Source organism: Nanorana parkeri, unplaced genomic scaffold, assembly GCF_000935625.1.
Source record: "Nanorana parkeri isolate BGI_ZX_2015 unplaced genomic scaffold, ASM93562v1 scaffold475, whole genome shotgun sequence".
NCBI classification, from domain to species: domain Eukaryota; kingdom Metazoa; phylum Chordata; class Amphibia; order Anura; family Dicroglossidae; genus Nanorana; species Nanorana parkeri.
The window spans coordinates 119,889-138,612 of record NW_017306743.1 but is presented as its reverse complement, the minus strand read 5'-3'; the positions used below and the strand labels follow the sequence as shown (position 1 = coordinate 138,612).

Sequence of the window (18,724 nt, the reverse complement as noted above, 5' to 3'; positions counted from 1 at the left end):
ATCCGATGGGTTAAAGGGGTTGGGCGGTGTTGTCGTCTTTACACTGTAGCGTGTTTTGTAGCCATCAGGCGGATGTTTTGGTGTGACTTGCGGTACTTCCTGGAACATGAAGGTTTCCGCGTGTAATGGAAAGTGTGTGACGCGGCACACGCCTTGTGACTCACCCTTCCGGGGAACTGGCCTGATTCTCAGCTCACGTGAATGTTTTACCTTTCATGGTATTCAGATTCACATGGGTGAAAGGCAGAGAGATGAGGTGAATGATTCCCGTGTGTCCTTGTGTAGAGGAAGGAAAGTTCTCACCCCGGACCGATCAATGAGACCGGAAATTCCTTCCCATCAGACCCGGCCGGGGCACGCAGGAGAGCTCTGAGCGCTGCTTGTTGGGTCAGAGACGCTTCCATGTGTTCAGAAGAGTAGTCCATGCTGGGAACAGACCTCCAGTAGAGGCAGACAGTCAGTCAGCAGTATGATCTGACCTCCATCCTTCCCTTCAGTCTTCTATCTGACCTCCGGCCTTCCCTTCAGTCTTATCTGACCTCCGTCCTTCCCGTCAGTCTTCTATCTGCCCTCCGTCCTTCCCTTCAGTCATCTATCTGACCTCCGGCCTTCCCTTCAGTCTTATCTGACCTCCGTCCTTCCCGTCAGTCTTCTATCTGCCCTCCGTCCTTCCCTTCAGTCATCTATCTGACCTCCGGCCTTCCCTTCAGTCTTATCTGACCTCCGTCCTTCCCGTCAGTCTTCTATCTGCCCTCCGTCCTTCCCTTCAGTCATCTATCTGACCTCCGGCCTTCCCTTCAGTCTTATCTGACCTCCGTCCTTCCCGTCAGTCTTCTATCTGCCCTCCGTCCTTCCCTTCAGTCATCTATCTGACCTCCGGCCTTCCCTTCAGTCTTATCTGACCTCCGTCCTTCCCGTCAGTCTTCTATCTGCCCTCCGTCCTTCCCTTCAGTCATCTATCTGACCTCCGGCCTTCCCTTCAGTCTTATCTGACCTCCGTCCTTCCCGTCAGTCTTCTATCTGCCCTCCGTCCTTCCCTTCAGTCATCTATCTGACCTCCGGCCTTCCCTTCAGTCTTATCTGACCTCCGTCCTTCCCGTCAGTCTTCTATCTGCCCTCCGTCCTTCCCTTCAGTCATCTATCTGACCTCCGGCCTTCCCTTCAGTCTTATCTGACCTCCGTCCTTCCCGTCAGTCTTCTATCTGCCCTCCGTCCTTCCCTTCAGTCATCTATCTGACCTCCGGCCTTCCCTTCAGTCTTATCTGACCTCCGTCCTTCCCGTCAGTCTTCTATCTGCCCTCCGTCCTTCCCTTCAGTCATCTATCTGACCTCCGGCCTTCCCTTCAGTCTTATCTGACCTCCGTCCTTCCCGTCAGTCTTCTATCTGCCCTCCGTCCTTCCCTTCAGTCATCTATCTGACCTCCGGCCTTCCCTTCAGTCTTATCTGACCTCCGTCCTTCCCGTCAGTCTTCTATCTGCCCTCCGTCCTTCCCTTCAGTCATCTATCTGACCTCCGGCCTTCCCTTCAGTCTTATCTGACCTCCGTCCTTCCCGTCAGTCTTCTATCTGCCCTCCGTCCTTCCCTTCAGTCATCTATCTGACCTCCGGCCTTCCCTTCAGTCTTATCTGACCTCCGTCCTTCCCGTCAGTCTTCTATCTGCCCTCCGTCCTTCCCTTCAGTCATCTATCTGACCTCCGGCCTTCCCTTCAGTCTTATCTGACCTCCGTCCTTCCCGTCAGTCTTCTATCTGCCCTCCGTCCTTCCCTTCAGTCATCTATCTGACCTCCGGCCTTCCCTTCAGTCTTATCTGACCTCCGTCCTTCCCGTCAGTCTTCTATCTGCCCTCCGTCCTTCCCTTCAGTCATCTATCTGACCTCCGGCCTTCCCTTCAGTCTTATCTGACCTCCGTCCTTCCCGTCAGTCTTCTATCTGCCCTCCGTCCTTCCCTTCAGTCATCTATCTGACCTCCGGCCTTCCCTTCAGTCTTATCTGACCTCCGTCCTTCCCGTCAGTCTTCTATCTGCCCTCCGTCCTTCCCTTCAGTCATCTATCTGACCTCCGGCCTTCCCTTCAGTCTTATCTGACCTCCGTCCTTCCCGTCAGTCTTCTATCTGCCCTCCGTCCTTCCCTTCAGTCATCTATCTGACCTCCGGCCTTCCCTTCAGTCTTATCTGACCTCCGTCCTTCCCGTCAGTCTTCTATCTGCCCTCCGTCCTTCCCTTCAGTCTCCTATCTGATCTCCATCCTTTTAAAATCTGCAGCTTTCATTTAAATAATTCCCGGTGATCCTGCCATGAAAGTCCTTGTCCAGACACTTCCTGTTATAGGGTGACAACACTCTATCATTGTCTCCTAATTCTGCTTGTGTGTTGTCACCCTGTCACATGGGCTTCCGTTGGGGACTACAATCAGCCCTGGCACTACACATTGCACAGACCTCAGTAGGGAAGCCAGTGCAGTGCAATGATCTTCAGCGAACCACGGAATGAGTGCACGTAGAGAGGAAGTGGCTGCAAGTAGGTGACAGGAGATCCGCAGCACTGAGATCTAAGAAAGTGGGAAGATGCCATTTGTTGATGACGAGCAGCGCAGAGCCAACGCAGTCAGTTTGGGGATTAGATATTCCATAATGAGGAACTTCGGACGGCCTCTGATTGAATAAAGCCGCCATTAGACGGAGCAGCGGATGTGCTGGAATGTCTGGAGATGCTCATTACACGTCAGGAACACGTCACCAGACACCAGGAATGAGGACGGCTGAGCCGCCAACATGCGCACCATGCCCAGCATGCACGTCATGCACACACCATGCCCAGCATGCACACACCATGCACACACCATATGCACACACCATGCCCAGCATGCACACACCATGCACACCATGCCCAGCACACACCATATGCACACACCACGCACACACCATGCCCAGCATGCACACACCATATGCACACACCATGCCCAGCATGCACACACCATGCACACCATGCCCAGCATGCACACACCATGCACACAGACACTGCAATGTGTATATATAAGGACTCTCCATTCTGATTGCAGGCACAGCGAGCGTGGCGAGAGCGTGGAGCTCCAACTTCGATGACATCATCGGCAACGGCATCAGCAACTTCTTCAAAGAGAAAATCTCCTTCCAGGTCCCTCATGTCCTCGCCGAATACCCGGACTTCTTCGCCCTCCTACTGGTCATCCTCCTAACAGGTGAGAGCTCAGCGCCGAGTGTTCCCCCCTCCCCCATCTCTGTCATCAGAACCAAACTGGTACCTGGACCTGCTGTGCTCATTATGAGGGGCTCCCGCCATCCCTGTGCTGAGTTCCCGGGTCTGCACACCTGCTGTGCCCATTATGAGGAGCTCCCACCATCCCTGAGCTGAGTTCCTGGGTCTGTACACCTGCTGTGCCCATTATGAGGGGCTCCCACCATCCCTGTGCTGAGTTCCCGGGTCTGTACACCTGCTGTGCCCATTATGAGGGGCCCCCACCATCCCTGTGCTGAGTTCCCGGGTCTGTGCACCCGCTGTGCCCATTATGAGGGGCCCCCACCATCCCTGTGCTGAGTTCCCGGGTCTGTGCACCCGCTGTGCCCATTATGAGGGGCCCCCACCATCCCTGTGCTGAGTTCCCGGGTCTGTGCACCTGCTGTGCCGATTATGAGGGGCCCCCACCATCCCTGTGCTGAGTTCCCGGGTCTGTGCACCCGCTGTGCCCATTATGAGGGGCCCCCACCATCCCTGTGCTGAGTTCCCGGGTCTGTGCACCCGCTGTGCCCATTATTGAAGGGCCCCCACCATCCCTGTGCTGGGTTCCTGGTCACATTCTCCGGTGAGTTTCCTATGGCCGTGTTCCTGGTCCGATGTCTCGGCCTGGCAGGGGGACGCGGCGCGGAGAATAATGAGAATTGATGAGAGGTGATAATGAGCTTGTTACACTAATGAATGTTCATTTCTGGGGAACGTGTGTGAGACCAAATCCGCTCAGTCAGCAGAATGTGGGAGGAGAAGAATCGGCTCTTGTTGTATCTCTGGGAGGAAGGAAAACAAAATAGATTGTGGCCAACATATCAGTCCCCGGGTCCCCTCTACCCGCTGCCCACACCTGACCTGCCCCACATCATGCCCATCAGCTGTTACTGCCCCAGCGCCCCTAGATATAAGAACAACTTACCCACAGCCGCATCCAGTGGCCTCATGTGTACCGGCCATACCCCCCTGATGGCGGTGTTCTATCAAAGGTTGTGACTACGTTAGAATGTGTGACCGGTGAAATGATCACACGTTTTAACGTAATCCCGCCCAGTTTTTCGGCGGTGGAATGTGTGACCGCCAATAGGTGAAGCATTCCAGCTTTTTCCCAGCTGTTCCAGGGCAGATCGGCATCGCAAATCGCAAGTGCAGGAGAACCGATCTGGCCTAAAACAGCTGATCGGTCCTGAAATGTCACTTCTATCCGACTGCGATCTTACATTCCACCGCACTCACAAAGTCGGATAGAAGTGACATTTCAGGACCGACACAGCTCAGTCAGGACACAGCCCGGGACACAACTCAGTCAGGACACAGCCCAGTACACAGCTCAGTCGGGACACAGCTCAGTCAGGACACAGCCCGGGACACAGCTCAGTCGGGACACAGCCCAGGACACAGCTCAGTCAGGACACAGCCCAGGACCCAGCTCAGTCAGGACACAGCCCGGGACACAGCTCAGTCGGGACACAGCCTGGGACACAGCTTCATGGCAGCAGAAACCCGGACACAAGATGTCAGGCAGACAGGGGCAACCAAAATTAAGATAGGGACTACTAGCCCCCCACTGAAAATAGTCTCAACTGTGATATTTACATATGAATTTACATTTACATAAGCAAGGACTTGTTCTCCCCAAAAAATGTCCGCGTGTCGCTCGAGTGTGTTCGGGTTTTGCTTGAAGAAAAGGTGGCGACCCTAGTCATGGCTCGGGAGACAACCTGGGACACAGCCCGGGACACAGGTCAGGAGACAGCTCGGGACGCAGCCCAGGACACAGCCCAGAACACAGCATCCAAACTACAAATCTCATCAAACTCCTGCTTCTGAAAGTCATACCTGTGGCTGCCACAATCTGTGGGCCGTAGCTGCCCCCACTCCCAGCACCTCCTGCCCTTGCACATCACTGGCTCCCTTTGAGATCCATATCGGAGCCCGGCTGCTATTTTTAGCGCCAGTCCTTGTTGCCGGTGTACGCTCTCCTAATAGCTGCCAATTATTTCCCCCAACGTCTGATTATTCCACATTCAACCAAGTGAATCTTCACGGTAATTATCGGAGGCTTCCATGTCTCCGCTGCCTCTTTCCCAGCCCGGCCTCCATTATCACAGCAGCTGTGAGCCGAGAGTCATTCATAGAAAAGAGCCCTCTGTGCCAATACACCACGGAGAGGCAACCTCAGCATGCCAGGCGTTGTAGAACTACAAGTCCCAGCAGGCATTGCAAGACTCTGAAAGCCACGAGCCCGAGGGGTGATTGGATTTGTAGTTTCTCCACACCTGGAGTGCTGAGGTTGCGAAACCCTGCAATAAAGGATAAAAATATTACTCAGCTCTGTATATTAACCCCATCATAAAATACCCCCTGATGACCCCTCCATGGAGGTTCTTGTTCAGGCACTTCCTGTTATAGGTGTTATAGGGTGACAGCACTCTGTCCTTGTTCAGGCACTTCCTGTTATAGGGTGACAATGCTCTGTCCTTGTTCAGACACTTCCTGTTATAGGGTGACAATGCTCTGTCCTTGTTCAAACACTTCCTGTTATAGGGTGACAACACACTGTCCTTGTTCAAACACTTCCTGTTATAGGGTGACAACTCTCTGTCCTTGTTCAAGCACTTCCTGTTAAAGGGTGACAGTGCTCTGTCCTTGTTCAGGCACTTCCTGTTATAGGGGTGACAATGCTCTGTCCTTCTTCAGACACTTCCTCTTATAGGGTGACAACGCTCTGTCCTTGTTCAGACACTTCCTGTTATAGGGTGACAACGCTCTGTCCTTGTTCAGGTACTTCCTGTTAGAGTGCAAAGTAAACATGAAGATACCTTTTAGGCTGCTTTAACAAGGTGCAGCAAATGAAGATTTGGATCCTCAGCTTCCTGTTCCTGAACCTGATTTATCCGTCTCATTTGTTTTCATTAAAGTGTAGCGGAGCCAATTCCACCCTCGCGTCAGACTGCTGACTCCTCCATGGAAACCTCCGGTCCCTGCTACGGGATATTCATTATAGGGATCCAATAATGATTCATTGCACAAGATTCAATGTATATCTGTCACATACGGTTCAATCACGTCCTCGGCACACCTAACCAAAACCACAGCGACATTCCGTTCTTTTTTTTTTTTTTTTTTTTAAACCTGCAATTGTTTAGTTATTACAATGCTAAAAAAAAACACGAAAAATTTCCAACGACAATAGAAAACCAAAGTTTAAATATGGTAATAAATCATTGGGGGATGGTGTAACATCGGGGATAACAAAGGGTTAAATTGTAGGGATTGACAGAGGGGGGTGGTGCATTGAAGCCAGTGCAGGGATCGGCAGAGGGGGGCTGCAGACACTATACTGTATACTGTGTTCAGCCCTATTCACGTGTTCGATATCAATGTCCCCTCTCCGTGTCCGCTATTGTCTATATTAGACTTTCCTGTTTTTTTCTCTTTCGAAGTGCTTCTTGCCATCGGAGTCAGCGAGTCCGCCCTGGTCAATAAGATCTTCACCGCCATCAATCTTCTGGTCTTGGCTTTCGTCATCCTGGCTGGTTTCATCAAAGGCGACATCAAGAACTGGAAACTCACTCAGGAGGATTTCGATAATTTATCAAAAATATATAACCACAGGTAAAAAAAAAAATGCCTCAGGGCCTACTGAGCAAGTCCATTTCAGATTCCTACACTATATGGCCAGAGGTATGTGGACACCTGACCATCACACCTACTATACGGCCAACAAATGTGGACCCCTCCGCCCTGCCAAATGATGGAGTTCTGGTGCCTCCAGTGAAGGTTCCGGTAATCCTCCATCATACAAAGACATTGTAGACAATTGTGCTCTTCCAGCCTTGTGGTCACAGCTTGGTGAAGACCCTTTTCTGTTCCACCATGACTGTCCCCTGTGTACAAAGCCAGTTCCATAAAGACATGGTGTGACCAGCTTTGTGTGGGGGAACTCGAGTGTCCTGCACAGAGCCCTGACCTCAACCCTACTGAACACCTTTGGGATGAATTGGAATTGTGAGCCGGGTCTTCTCATCCAACATCAGTACCCGACCTCACAAACAAAATTCCCACAGACACCCTCCAAAATCTTGTGAAAAGTCTTCCCAGAAGAGTGGAGGATGGTTTAGCTGTAAAGGAGGCTACTCCACCTTGATGGCCATTTAGGGGGAACACCTTCATATTATTGGTCCTGGGGTGAGGCAACTCCATGGTGATGGCCAAGGAACAAGGGGGCAACTCCATATTAATGGCCAACTGCACACTGATGGCCATTTAGGGGGAACATCTTCATACTATTGGTCCTGGAGTAAAGCAACTCCATAGTGATGGCCAAGGAACAGTGGGACAACTCCATATTAATGGCCAACTGCACACTATAGTTAGGTTACACAAGCAGTTGGGAAGCCCGCTGCTGTGTAACCTAACTACCTGTCAAAAGCCAGATGCAGCGCCGCCTGCAATTAACAGGCAGCGCTCCGTCTGTGACAGGTTACACAGCGGGGAAGGCTTTCCCTGTTTTGTAACCTGTAACAAGCCGATCTTAATGGAGAAAAAGCTTTTGGCTTCAGACTTGAAGCTGACAGCTTTTCCTCCATAATACTAGGTGAGGCTCTGCCTCCACTGACCGCACGTCTCTGCATTGGCTGCATACCGTTGATACTCCTGCAGTGGTTTTCTTCATTGTGATATATGACGCAGTATTTGTGCTCAGTGCAGTGGCGTCACAAGGGGGGTGCGGCCCGCACCCGGGTGACACCATTGGAGGGGTGACACAATACATGTTCACCCTGGGGGGGCGTGACAACTGTTTTGGTTTCTTTGTAAATGGTTCTGAATATATTTTGTTGCAGGTGAAGAAGCCAAAAATCCTCAACGTTCCATCCCTATTGGGATCATCGTTTCCCTCTTTGTGTGCTTCCTGGCGTACTTTGGTGTGTCTGCAGCACTCACACTCATGATGCCTTACTTCTTACTGAGCAAACAGAGCCCCCTTCCGAAAGCATTTACACATGTGAACTGGGAACCGGCCCGTTACGTGGTGTCTGTGGGATCCCTATGCGCCCTCTCAACAAGGTAATACAATGGGGCAACAATGTTGCGTCATGCATTAACTTCTACTTATCTTCGAGTCCCCTTCGAGATGATGCAGGAATGTTTTTGTTTACATGTGAATACAATTCCCTATGCTGAGCGGTCAGGGGCTCTCTGTTCATTATAATCCCAATTAAATCTAATGACCCCATTTATAACATGTACATACAGTCCATTCATAAAAAAATTAGGAATGGATTGTATCCAATTTAGTAAAATCTTAAGTTGATTGAAGTTCATTGCAATGACCCCGCTTAGATCACACTCAAAGGTCATTGTAAATGAACATCAATCAAAGTAAGATTCTAATAAATGAGATACAGTCCACTCATAATATTTTCACTATGAATGGACTGTATGTACGTGTTCACCACACATGCTGATCTGATGACCACATGGCTTTGTTTGTAAACAAATGGCTAGTGTTGGAGTTATCATTATGATTGGCACTTTGTCCAGGAAGGGAGGGAGGAACTGCAACGGCAAAAATGAAGCTGCTAATCTTGTTTTTAAATTCCTTTCCAGCTTACTGGGCTCCATGTTTCCTATGCCGCGGGTCATCTATGCTATGGCTGAAGACGGGCTGCTTTTCAGGTTCCTTGCTAAGGTCAACCAGAGGACAAGGACTCCGCTGGTCGCAACTATCGTGTCTGGAATTGTATCAGGTGAGAATGCATGGAAATTCAAAAAAGTTACACTTATTAGGGGTCACCTGAGCTCACTCCCAGGTCACCTGAGCTCACTCCCAGGTCACCTAAGGTCTCTTCCAGACCAAATCCAGGTCACCTGAGCTCGCTTCCAGGCCAAATCCAGGTCAACTAAGCTCGCTTCCAGACCAAATCCAGGTCAGATGAGCTCACTTTCAGACAAAACCCAGGTAACCTGAGCTTGCTTCCAGACCAAATTCAGGGCACCTAAGCTTGATTCCAGACCAAATCCAGGTCACCTGAGCTCTCATGCAGACCAAATCCAGGTCACCTGAGCTTGATTCCAAACCACACTCGGGTAACTTGAGCTCACTACTAGACCACGCCTAGGTAACCTGAGCTTGCTTCCAGACCAAATTCAGGGTACCTAAGCTTGATTCCAGACCAAATGCAGGTCACCTGAGCTCTCATGCAGACCAAATCCAGGTCACCTGAGCTTGATTCCAAACCACACTTGGGTAACTTGAGCTCACTACTAGACCACACTTAGGTAATCTGAGCTTGTTCCTTGGCCACACCCAAGTAATCTGAATTCAGTCTTACACCCAGGTCACCTGAGCTTGCTTCCAAACCACACCCAGGTTACCTGAGCTTTGCCCCAACCCACATTCGGGTCACCTGAGCTTGGCCCCAACTCACACCTGAGTCACCTGAGCTTGGTCTTATACCACACCTAGGTAACCCAAGGTCTCGGGCCAGACCCAGGTAACCTGAGCTCGGTACAGGCCACACCCAGGTAACCTGAGCTCGGTACAGGCCACACCCAGGTATCCTGAGCTGGATACAGGCCACACCCAGGTAACCTGAGCTGAGTGTGATGCCAGGTATAAGTGTTCTAAGATATTCAAATTCTTTGATTTTCTCTATTTGGTTACAATGGTGAACACTCTGGGAATGGGGTGATGTTAATGTTAGGAATATTTTGCAGCAGATGGGGATTCTGACATAATTTCCACATCATTAATTTGGTGCTGAACCGAGTACAGCCTTGACAGAGAAAAACATCGACATTTAGGGTGTAAAAAAAGAAGGCTGCCTCTCTCAACATGACCAAAATGCCTGAGGACGTCCATTAAATGACTGTCATTGGTTGAATTCTGGAGCCTGTTCATTAAATTGATACCATGCTGTGCAAAATGTACAAAACTGCCAACAGCGGCGTACTCAGACCCGAGAGCGTTCAGGTTCCTTCTCCCAGCCCAACTCCAGAGAACTGATTTCAGTACGTGTTCGGCAACAAATCCCTGGCCACAAGTGTCCCTCATCTGTGTTCCAGGATCATAAATCACATTATTTATGACATAGTTATGACAGTTCAATGTCGTTGCTCACACCGAGGGTTTCAAACATGATACATCATAAAAGAGTAATGCGGCATCAAATACCCGAGCAAGATACAGAGGCTTCCAGCCCAGACAAGCCGAATATGTACAAACACTCATGTGATACCACATCAACAATACATCATTAGCCTAGTGTTGCCGTGCATGCATTAGTGTGCATTGGCGTCTGTCCTTGATACTGGACATCCTCACAGACTTGGAGGGTATCTAAACCGCTTCCTCTCTGGTGGATGCTACCTTGAGGCCCAAGATTCCTGATTTACCTGTTGGTGATCCAGACTGCCGGTCCCTGCCCTTGTCTCCTGCCCCCGTGGCCAACCTCTCCTGTTCCTGATACTCTCTCTCTTGCCTGCTTCCTACCTTGACCCCAGCCCCAATACCAACCATTCTCAGGCCTTCTGCCCTTGAACTCAACCAGATTACCAACCATTATCTTGCCTGCCTTCTGCCCTTGCCCTCAGCCTGAATACCAACCACTCTCTTCCTACCTCAACCCTTTGCCAGGGCACCAGCTATGCTCTTGCCTGCTGCCTGACCTCAACTCATCTTCCTGAGCTCCTGCTTTCCAGTACTTGGTCTGCATGCTGTAGCCACTCTGTAGCTGTGACCTTTGGTAGAGTCAATCCTGTGGAGTCAATCCTGAGGGCCGCAACCTGGTGATAACTAGCAGCAAAGTAGCCCAGGGACCACTAAGGTCAGTGACCCATGCAGGGCATTCAGGTGAAGATCAAGCTGTCAGACTCTGTTCCTTAGGTGAGCCAGTAGCACCTGCCAAGGGTGTCAGTCCAAACAGTATCCTGTGATTGAATATGGGGGGTATTTAAACATGTGTTGTTGTATTGTGTTTGCACTTTTTGGGCTTTGGCCCGGAAACGTCCATCTTGTTTGGATATTATAAGTTGAATGACTGTTTGTTTGTTTTTTTAAATCAAGAATTTTTTGTTTTTTTTGTTTTACAATACATAACATCAGTCCAACATATCAGTGACAAAGGTTCATGTGTGATGGCAAGATATGGACATTTAGCGTCCTCAACACTTTCGCTATATAGGCACTGCTCTGGTAGGAGCAGCACACAACGGGTTAACACAAACAGTTACTAATAAACATTTCTGAGGTCATTAATCTAGTTGAATTAGTGAACTTCTAATACTCTAGATGTAACAGAAAGAAGTGTAAACATTTGTGGGGGGCCGCGTACTTCCCGTACGCCACCGAATGACTGTTTTTTATGTAGAAATAAAAGCTTTTTGCACGAAATACTTTTGACCCCATAGGTGCTAGACACCTGTTATGTACTATATTCTGGCGATCCCTGTGGATGCCAAAGGGTTGGTGACTACATGACATGGCACTTCATTGAGAATTTGTTGGGGTGCTCTGTGAAATGTGGTGGGCAGTTATTATAATTGACATTTTGCTATGTTTTGGTCTATCATTCTGACTTCATTCACATTATGCCTCACAGCTATCATGGCTTTCCTGTTTGAGCTAGACGCTCTGGTGGAACTGATGTCCATCGGCACTTTGTTGGCGTATTCCCTGGTTGCGGCTTGCGTTGTCATCCTCAGGTAAGAAATCACCTCTAATTTTTACCACACATTTATGAACAATTACTGAAAAGGAAGAAAAAAACCCTTGTAACATTTACTGGCAAAATTCTGCCTGCTCGTTGAGAGGGAGGAAATCTCTGAGAAGAGATTGTTGCGGTGGTGGCCAATTTTCCCCTTTTCTCTGTCTAAAATGAAAGCAAGAACCTCAGCTCACGGTGGAAGAGTTTCAAAAGTTTATTTAGACAGTTTCATTAGGAGTTACAATGTAAAAGTAAAGATTAAAAAGCAGAGAAATGAACGTGCACAGAGGTCCTTAGACGTAACAATTGTGTTGAGGACCTTGTGACTTCCTCAGAAGGGAAGGCTTTGAAGGCTCCAATCCTGGACAGTCACCATGTAGGCCAAGGGTATCGAAAGTTCAACCCTCCAGCTGTTGAGGGAGAAAAAGCCCCATAAGGCATTGCAAGATTCTGACAGTCACAGACATAACTTCCAGAGACAGAGGCATGATGACATTTGTGGTTGCATCACAGCTAGAGGGCTGGACTTTGGTTTCCCCGATGTAGGACCTTCCAACATACACATTTTACATACTAACTCATCGACCTTAAGAACTTGCTCGAGCAACACATGGAAAATTACAGGAGGCATTATTTCTATTTTTCTGGAACACCTTATCAGCTTGACCGTGACTCAGACTTGACTGAAATACCTTGATGTGGAACATGGGAGACTGTCTCTACACACTGCACAAGGGCCATGGGATCTCCAACTAGCTCCAATAGCCTCTCTCTGTAAGGTCATCCTAGAAAGGGAACCTATTATAGAAGGAACCCGACATTAGCATATAAGCACCTAATATGGTCCAGACAATCCATCTGGTCAATAGTAAAGTTGGCCTTCAAAATAACCTATCATGAAAAAAGAAAAATATGGGGGCTGCTATTGCTGAATCCACTGCTTCAATATTTGAGTCAGTGTCGTGGACCGAGGAGGGAACTTGGGCGATTCAATGAACTCTGAATGGGAATTGCTGAGGAGCATTGATTCAGGGGAGTCACCCTGAAAGCCAGACAGTTCCAGGGGAGCACATCAATGGCAGCCTTCATATTTCATAGTTACATAGTTACATAGTATTTGAGGTTGAATAAAGACATTAGTCCATCAAGTCCAACCTATAGGATAATGGTGATAGCTGGATCAGAGGAGAACCCTAGAACTGCTATGTGCACTGACTTGTAGATGTGATGTGTTCAGAAATGTGAACATGCCGGTGTTGTAGGGTGCCTAGCCACTGGCTCATTTTTTGTCTTTGGCCACCTCAGGTACCAACCCGAGCAGCACTTCCTGAAGCCCATGGACACAGAGATGGTCAAGCTGAACGATACCGACAACGGGGTGTCGGAAAAAGATCTCCAGATTACTCCGCACTCAGCTGAAACCGACTCATTCCGTGTAAAGAATCTCCTGTATCCGACCTGTAACGAACCAACCAGGATGTCCGGACGCATCGTTTATGGCTGTGTCTCTGTACTATGTAAGTGTTTTCATTATGGCTCGGGCAAGGCCAAGGCAGGAGACCTGAGTTTTCTTTGCCACAGTTCTGTAACACTTACCGGTCTTGTCCCTTCCCCCACCCTATGGCTGGATAGCGAGAAGCAGGGGACTGATGAGCTCATTTCTCTGTCACTCTGTTTTCTCCTATCAGCATGTCCCTTGTTAGCACTGCAGCACAATTGGTTGGCATCTTCTCCCTCTCCCAGCTCTGCTGTACAGGGGATGTAAGAGACTGATACTGGGTCACATTCAGATACTTATGCTGCTTGTATTAGGGTTAGGGTTACATTTATATAAATTTTTTATAGTCTCTTTACACATCTCCTAATTTTACTCTTTCTCGTACAACAGCGGTTTTGTTCATCGCCTTATGCACGCTGCTGGCTTATAAACTTGATGACCTCCTCAACGGATGTCCCGCCTATGTCGTGTCTTTGGCCGTGATGTCCGTGGCAGCCGTAGCCATTACCGGGATCATCTGGAGGCAGCCGGAATGCAAAACCCAACTGTCATTCAAAGTATGTTCCGCCTCCTCGCCATCATGGCCGAAACTTTTCATATATTGGCAACATGGCTGAACCTACAATGGTTGGTGCGTGGATGCAATGTAGGACCTGATATTAAAGGGAGGCGTTCATGGTTCGGGGGCCAGTTTATGTCTCTTTTATACATTTATGATACAATCTTCTCAAATATACATTGAAAGTGAACCTTCAGATTTGAACTTCCAAACATAAAGAGGGTCAGCCGAGGAGGAAAGAGGAACACAGGGATTGGGTTATGAGGGACATTTGGAAGCCATGCTCTATTAGTACAAGCCGAAAATGTAAGAATACCTTTCCCTGTTTACTAGCATTAGTCTAACTATAATCACGGCAGCCCAGATGGCTGCTATGGGGCCCGAAGGGTGGGAAGGGGGCCCCACTAGAAAGGTTTTATGATGTCTCCATTTCAGTATAGCTTACATCAGATGCACGGAATCATGCTCCGGGATCATCCTGTCCCTAGTCACAGATCTCCTTTGCGCCCTCATATCTGTGAGTAGATTTATGGCCTTCGCAGCTTATGGTCAGACCGGCCAGCAGTAGGGAGGGGCTTAGAATTCACACCGAAACCCTGAGCATTACCTTAAACCAGGGCTGTCCCCCTAATTAGGCAGCCTGAGATGGTTGCAGAAGGCATCCCTTGGAGTCATGTGCCACCACCTTTCTGGCCAGAGTGTCTTAGCTACCTGTGACGCCGTGGCTGGCATTCTGCCCAGTTCACAGACGTTACTGGTTGCCAGGAGCTGAGTGGGACACTCTGGCTGGCATGCAGCCCAGCTCCTTGCAACCAATGACATCAGTGAGCTGAACGGTACTTAAGACAGAAGTACAGCGCATGCCCAACCCCCCCTAATGTGTTCCCAACACCATCATCCCACTGTCCCTCCATAATGTGCACCGCCAGAACCACCAATACCACCCCACACCCTGGCCAAAGCATAGGGGTATCCCTACCTTGAATATCTTTCCACCACGTACCTCAAGGATACATAAAAGTAGCAGCTCTGTTCCCAGTGACTCCGACCTCTTCCTGCCCATTACATTCTGGTCAATGGAAACCAGGCTTCTGGGGCAAATGGGCTTCAAGACTCAGTCATTTAGCTTGATCTGTTTCCTGAAGTTCCGTTTTATATGAATTATACCAGGAAAGTGAACTAATAAAGAGCACGGAGGAGCTCTGCTATATAACTAAGGGGAATTTAGAAGAGGCCATTAAGGTGGCGGGTTGGTGTTGGTGGTTCTGGCGGTGCACATTATGGTGGGGCATTGGGGTGGTGGTGTTGGTGGCGGCGCACATTACCAGGGGGCGGAGGGGTTGGGTATGTATTGTACTGTCCTGTGTACCGTCCACCCAACTCTGTAGATGGAAAGAAAAGTCTGGATGTGATCTAAATTAATAGATTATAGTTGGTTATTATTAATATTAAGAATTACCATGGTTGAGTGCAGTGGTATCTGATTGCCTTGGGGGGGGGGTTAGGAACAAATTGAACATTGCTTTCTAAGGGTTGTTTGGCTTCCTCTGGATCATCAGTGGGTAGAGGGCTCTATATATGGTGGTTCTCAATTTGTTATGTTGGTTGACCTTGGATGGAGCTGTATCTTTTTTCAACCTAACAATGTAACTGCAGCACATAGCATACAATGTAACGATGTAACTGCAGCACATAGCATACAATGTAACGATGTAACTGCAGCATGTGACGTAATAATGTAACAATGTAACTGCAGCATGTGACATAACAATGTAACTATGTGCTGGTTGGAGCAGATTGAACGATGCTTATTAAAGGAGAACTATGGGGTCAGTGCTTTTCCCCATAGTTCTCTTAAGGGTCATGGGAGGACATAAACTAGCGTCCTCCCGTGGCCCAAAGCTCAGTATACCGCGAGCTACAGCTCGCGGTATACTGAGATCGCCGCAGCCGGGCCGGATCCCAACATTACTGTCGAGATCCACCCAGCTGCGTGATTGACAGCTGGCTCTGTAAAGCAAAACAAAGACAGCTGGCTCTGCCTCTCTACTCTAGAGGCAGAGCCAGCTGTACCCGCCCCCTCCCCCGTCCGTTCCTCCAGTCAGCACTGGAGGATCAGAGCGGGGAGGGGGGGAATCCCTGCAGGGAGCCGTGAGTGACAGTCACGGCTCTCTGCAGGGAAATGATCGAGAAGTGAGCGAGCGACGGTATGTATTCGCTCACTTCCCGATCTATTGCGCCGACCTGTGACAGTTTCATTGTCGCACGTCGGCTCGAACTATGAGGTTGAGTGAAAATCACACACCTCATTGTTCTCCTTTTTAAAGGTTTTTGGCCTCCACTGGATCATCTGCCAGTTTTGGGTTCTGAGAATGCCTTTTGTTAAATTCTGGGTTGAACTCGGTGGGCGTGTCTTTTTTCCAACCTATATAATTGTATACAATAATCTCTATGAAAAAATTTATAAAATCTGAATTTACGAAGTGCACGGATAGCCTTGTATCAGGCTTGTAAACACATTTATCTTATCATTGTGATACATTGTGTACAATACGATAACGGCTTCAGAAGTATAAATAGTTCAATGTCATGTTTCCACCAGGTGCCGGCCCTCCCCGTTCTCCCATTATTCAGCGTCTTCATCAATCTGTACTTCATGATGCAGTTCAAAGCCGAGACGTGGATCGGATTTGCTGTCTGGATGGCAATTGGTGAGTATTAAGGGCTTAAAGGACAACAATATATTTGCTGACGTAATCTCCCGCTTCTACGTACCGAGATAATAGAGCGGTTGTTGGAGGACATCAATGATCACATACGCAGCTTGTACACTGTAATTATGGACTTTAGAAAGTGTATGTTTTAAAGCAGAACTCCGTCCTCCCCTTCAGTCTTCTATCTGACCTCCGTCCTTCCCTTCAGTCTTCTATCTGACCTCTGTCCTTCCCTTCAGTCTTCTATCTGACCTCCACCCTTATCATATAGCTTTATACATCAGCTGCACATATCATAAGGATATATACCTGATGCTAGGTCCACTTTCCGAGGTCCAGTATATAGTCACCTCAGCACCGTTTGATAGAGGAAACATTTTATGATGATCTTTCTTTTTTATGTTGTAGGGTACCTCATCTATTTTTGTTATGGGATATGGAACAGCACCGAGGAGCAGAACGGTAAGAATAAGGACAGTCTCCTGAAAACAAAGGACGCTCTTCCTAAATCGAACGGTCAGGAACTCTCAGAAGGCGCTGTGTGTTGACCTCCCTACGCTCAGCTTGATGTGTAGATTTGTCACAGGGATCTACTTCATGCACTTGGCAAAATTACAGACTCGATGACCTCATCCTCATCTCTGTGGTCTACAGACGGTATACTATAGGTAATGACGACGGCCATCTTTTATTCTTGTATGAGTCTATTGTAGAGCGATATCACAAGACCTTCAGATGGCTCCATGTGCAGTCCAGGCCTCTGCCGTCTATGTCAGATCTGTCTGTTGGGCATGGTCACTCTCCGAGTGGCTTAACGCACAAAACAATTGAAGTATTTCACGGTTTGAGTGGCTCGGCACTCAGCAATGGTCATACGTTGGTGGTATCGCCTCATTGTGGGACCTTATTGTGAAGTCTTCTGTATTCCTCACTCACACAAATCGATTTCTTCTTCTTTATTAGGTTCTATTGTCCCATTTGTGGTGGGATGAGATGCAGATTATAACACAATCAGTAGCAGCATTATAACGCTGATTATACATTCCATTTGCAGCATGCCAAAATTGTTATTTATAGCGTCTTGAGGAGAATTGACAGCACAATATTCCACTGAAAATGGCCTGAAATTGTACCGGCCAGGACAACAGAGAATAAGACAAATTGTAGGCATGCCAGGCTGAACCGATGAAGAATCTTACGCTTACAGATAGAAGAAGTATTTATTGTATTTTGTATTTAACTTCTGCTACTTGACATTCAAAGTGCTGCTTCAACCCAAGTGTTACAGAATGTCTGTCAGAGGAGCAAAACGTAATACACAATCAGCACTGACTGTTCGGCAGCTGCTAGCTCATACAGAACAATTCATGAAGCTTGTTCTAATAGGTTGAAGGTTCCAGAAGGCCAAATGTTTGTGGACACCTGACCATCACATCTAAATGAACCTGTTGGACATCCCATTCCAAACCATGGCCATTAATATGGATTTTCCCCCATCTGCATTAAAATGGAGTTGCCCCCCCATGGCCATTAATATGGACTTTCCCTCCTACCCTCAGAGACTTTATTATGGAGTGGCCCCCCATGACCATATGGAGATGCCGCACCCCATTCCCCCCATCACCTATGGCCATTAATATAGACTTGTCTCTCTTTTATGTCCATTTCTATGAACCCTCCACCCACTTCCCCACATGGTCATGAATATGGAGTTGTGCCACCCATGGTCATGAATATGGAGTTGTCCCACCCATGGTCACGAATATGGAGTTGTCCCACCCATGGTCATGAATATGGAGTTGTCCTGCCCATGGTCATGAATATGAAGTTGTCCTGCCCATGGTCATGAAGTTGTCCTGCCCATGGTCATGAAGTTGTCCTGCCCATGGTCATGAAGTTGTCCTGCCCATGGTCATGAAGTTGTCCTGCCCATGGTCATGAATATGAAGTTGTCCCGCCCATGGTCATGAATATGAAGTTGTCC

General features: G+C 48.5%; 1 protein-coding gene across 1 annotated transcript in view; it reads left to right on the top strand.

The window, feature by feature from the left end:
- Positions 1-17,288, top strand: part of LOC108790441 (cationic amino acid transporter 3-like) — a 20,259-nt gene extending 2,971 nt beyond the window's left edge. The window contains 10 exon segments of the mRNA XM_018560697.1: positions 3,059-3,217; positions 6,705-6,876; positions 7,967-8,081; positions 8,084-8,328; positions 8,872-9,011; positions 11,865-11,967; positions 13,275-13,486; positions 13,858-14,024; positions 16,629-16,737; positions 17,149-17,288. Coding sequence (XP_018416199.1) covers positions 3,059-3,217; positions 6,705-6,876; positions 7,967-8,081; positions 8,084-8,328; positions 8,872-9,011; positions 11,865-11,967; positions 13,275-13,486; positions 13,858-14,024; positions 16,629-16,737; positions 17,149-17,288 — 1,562 coding nt within the window.
- The last annotated feature ends 1,436 nt before the right edge of the window (positions 17,289-18,724 follow it).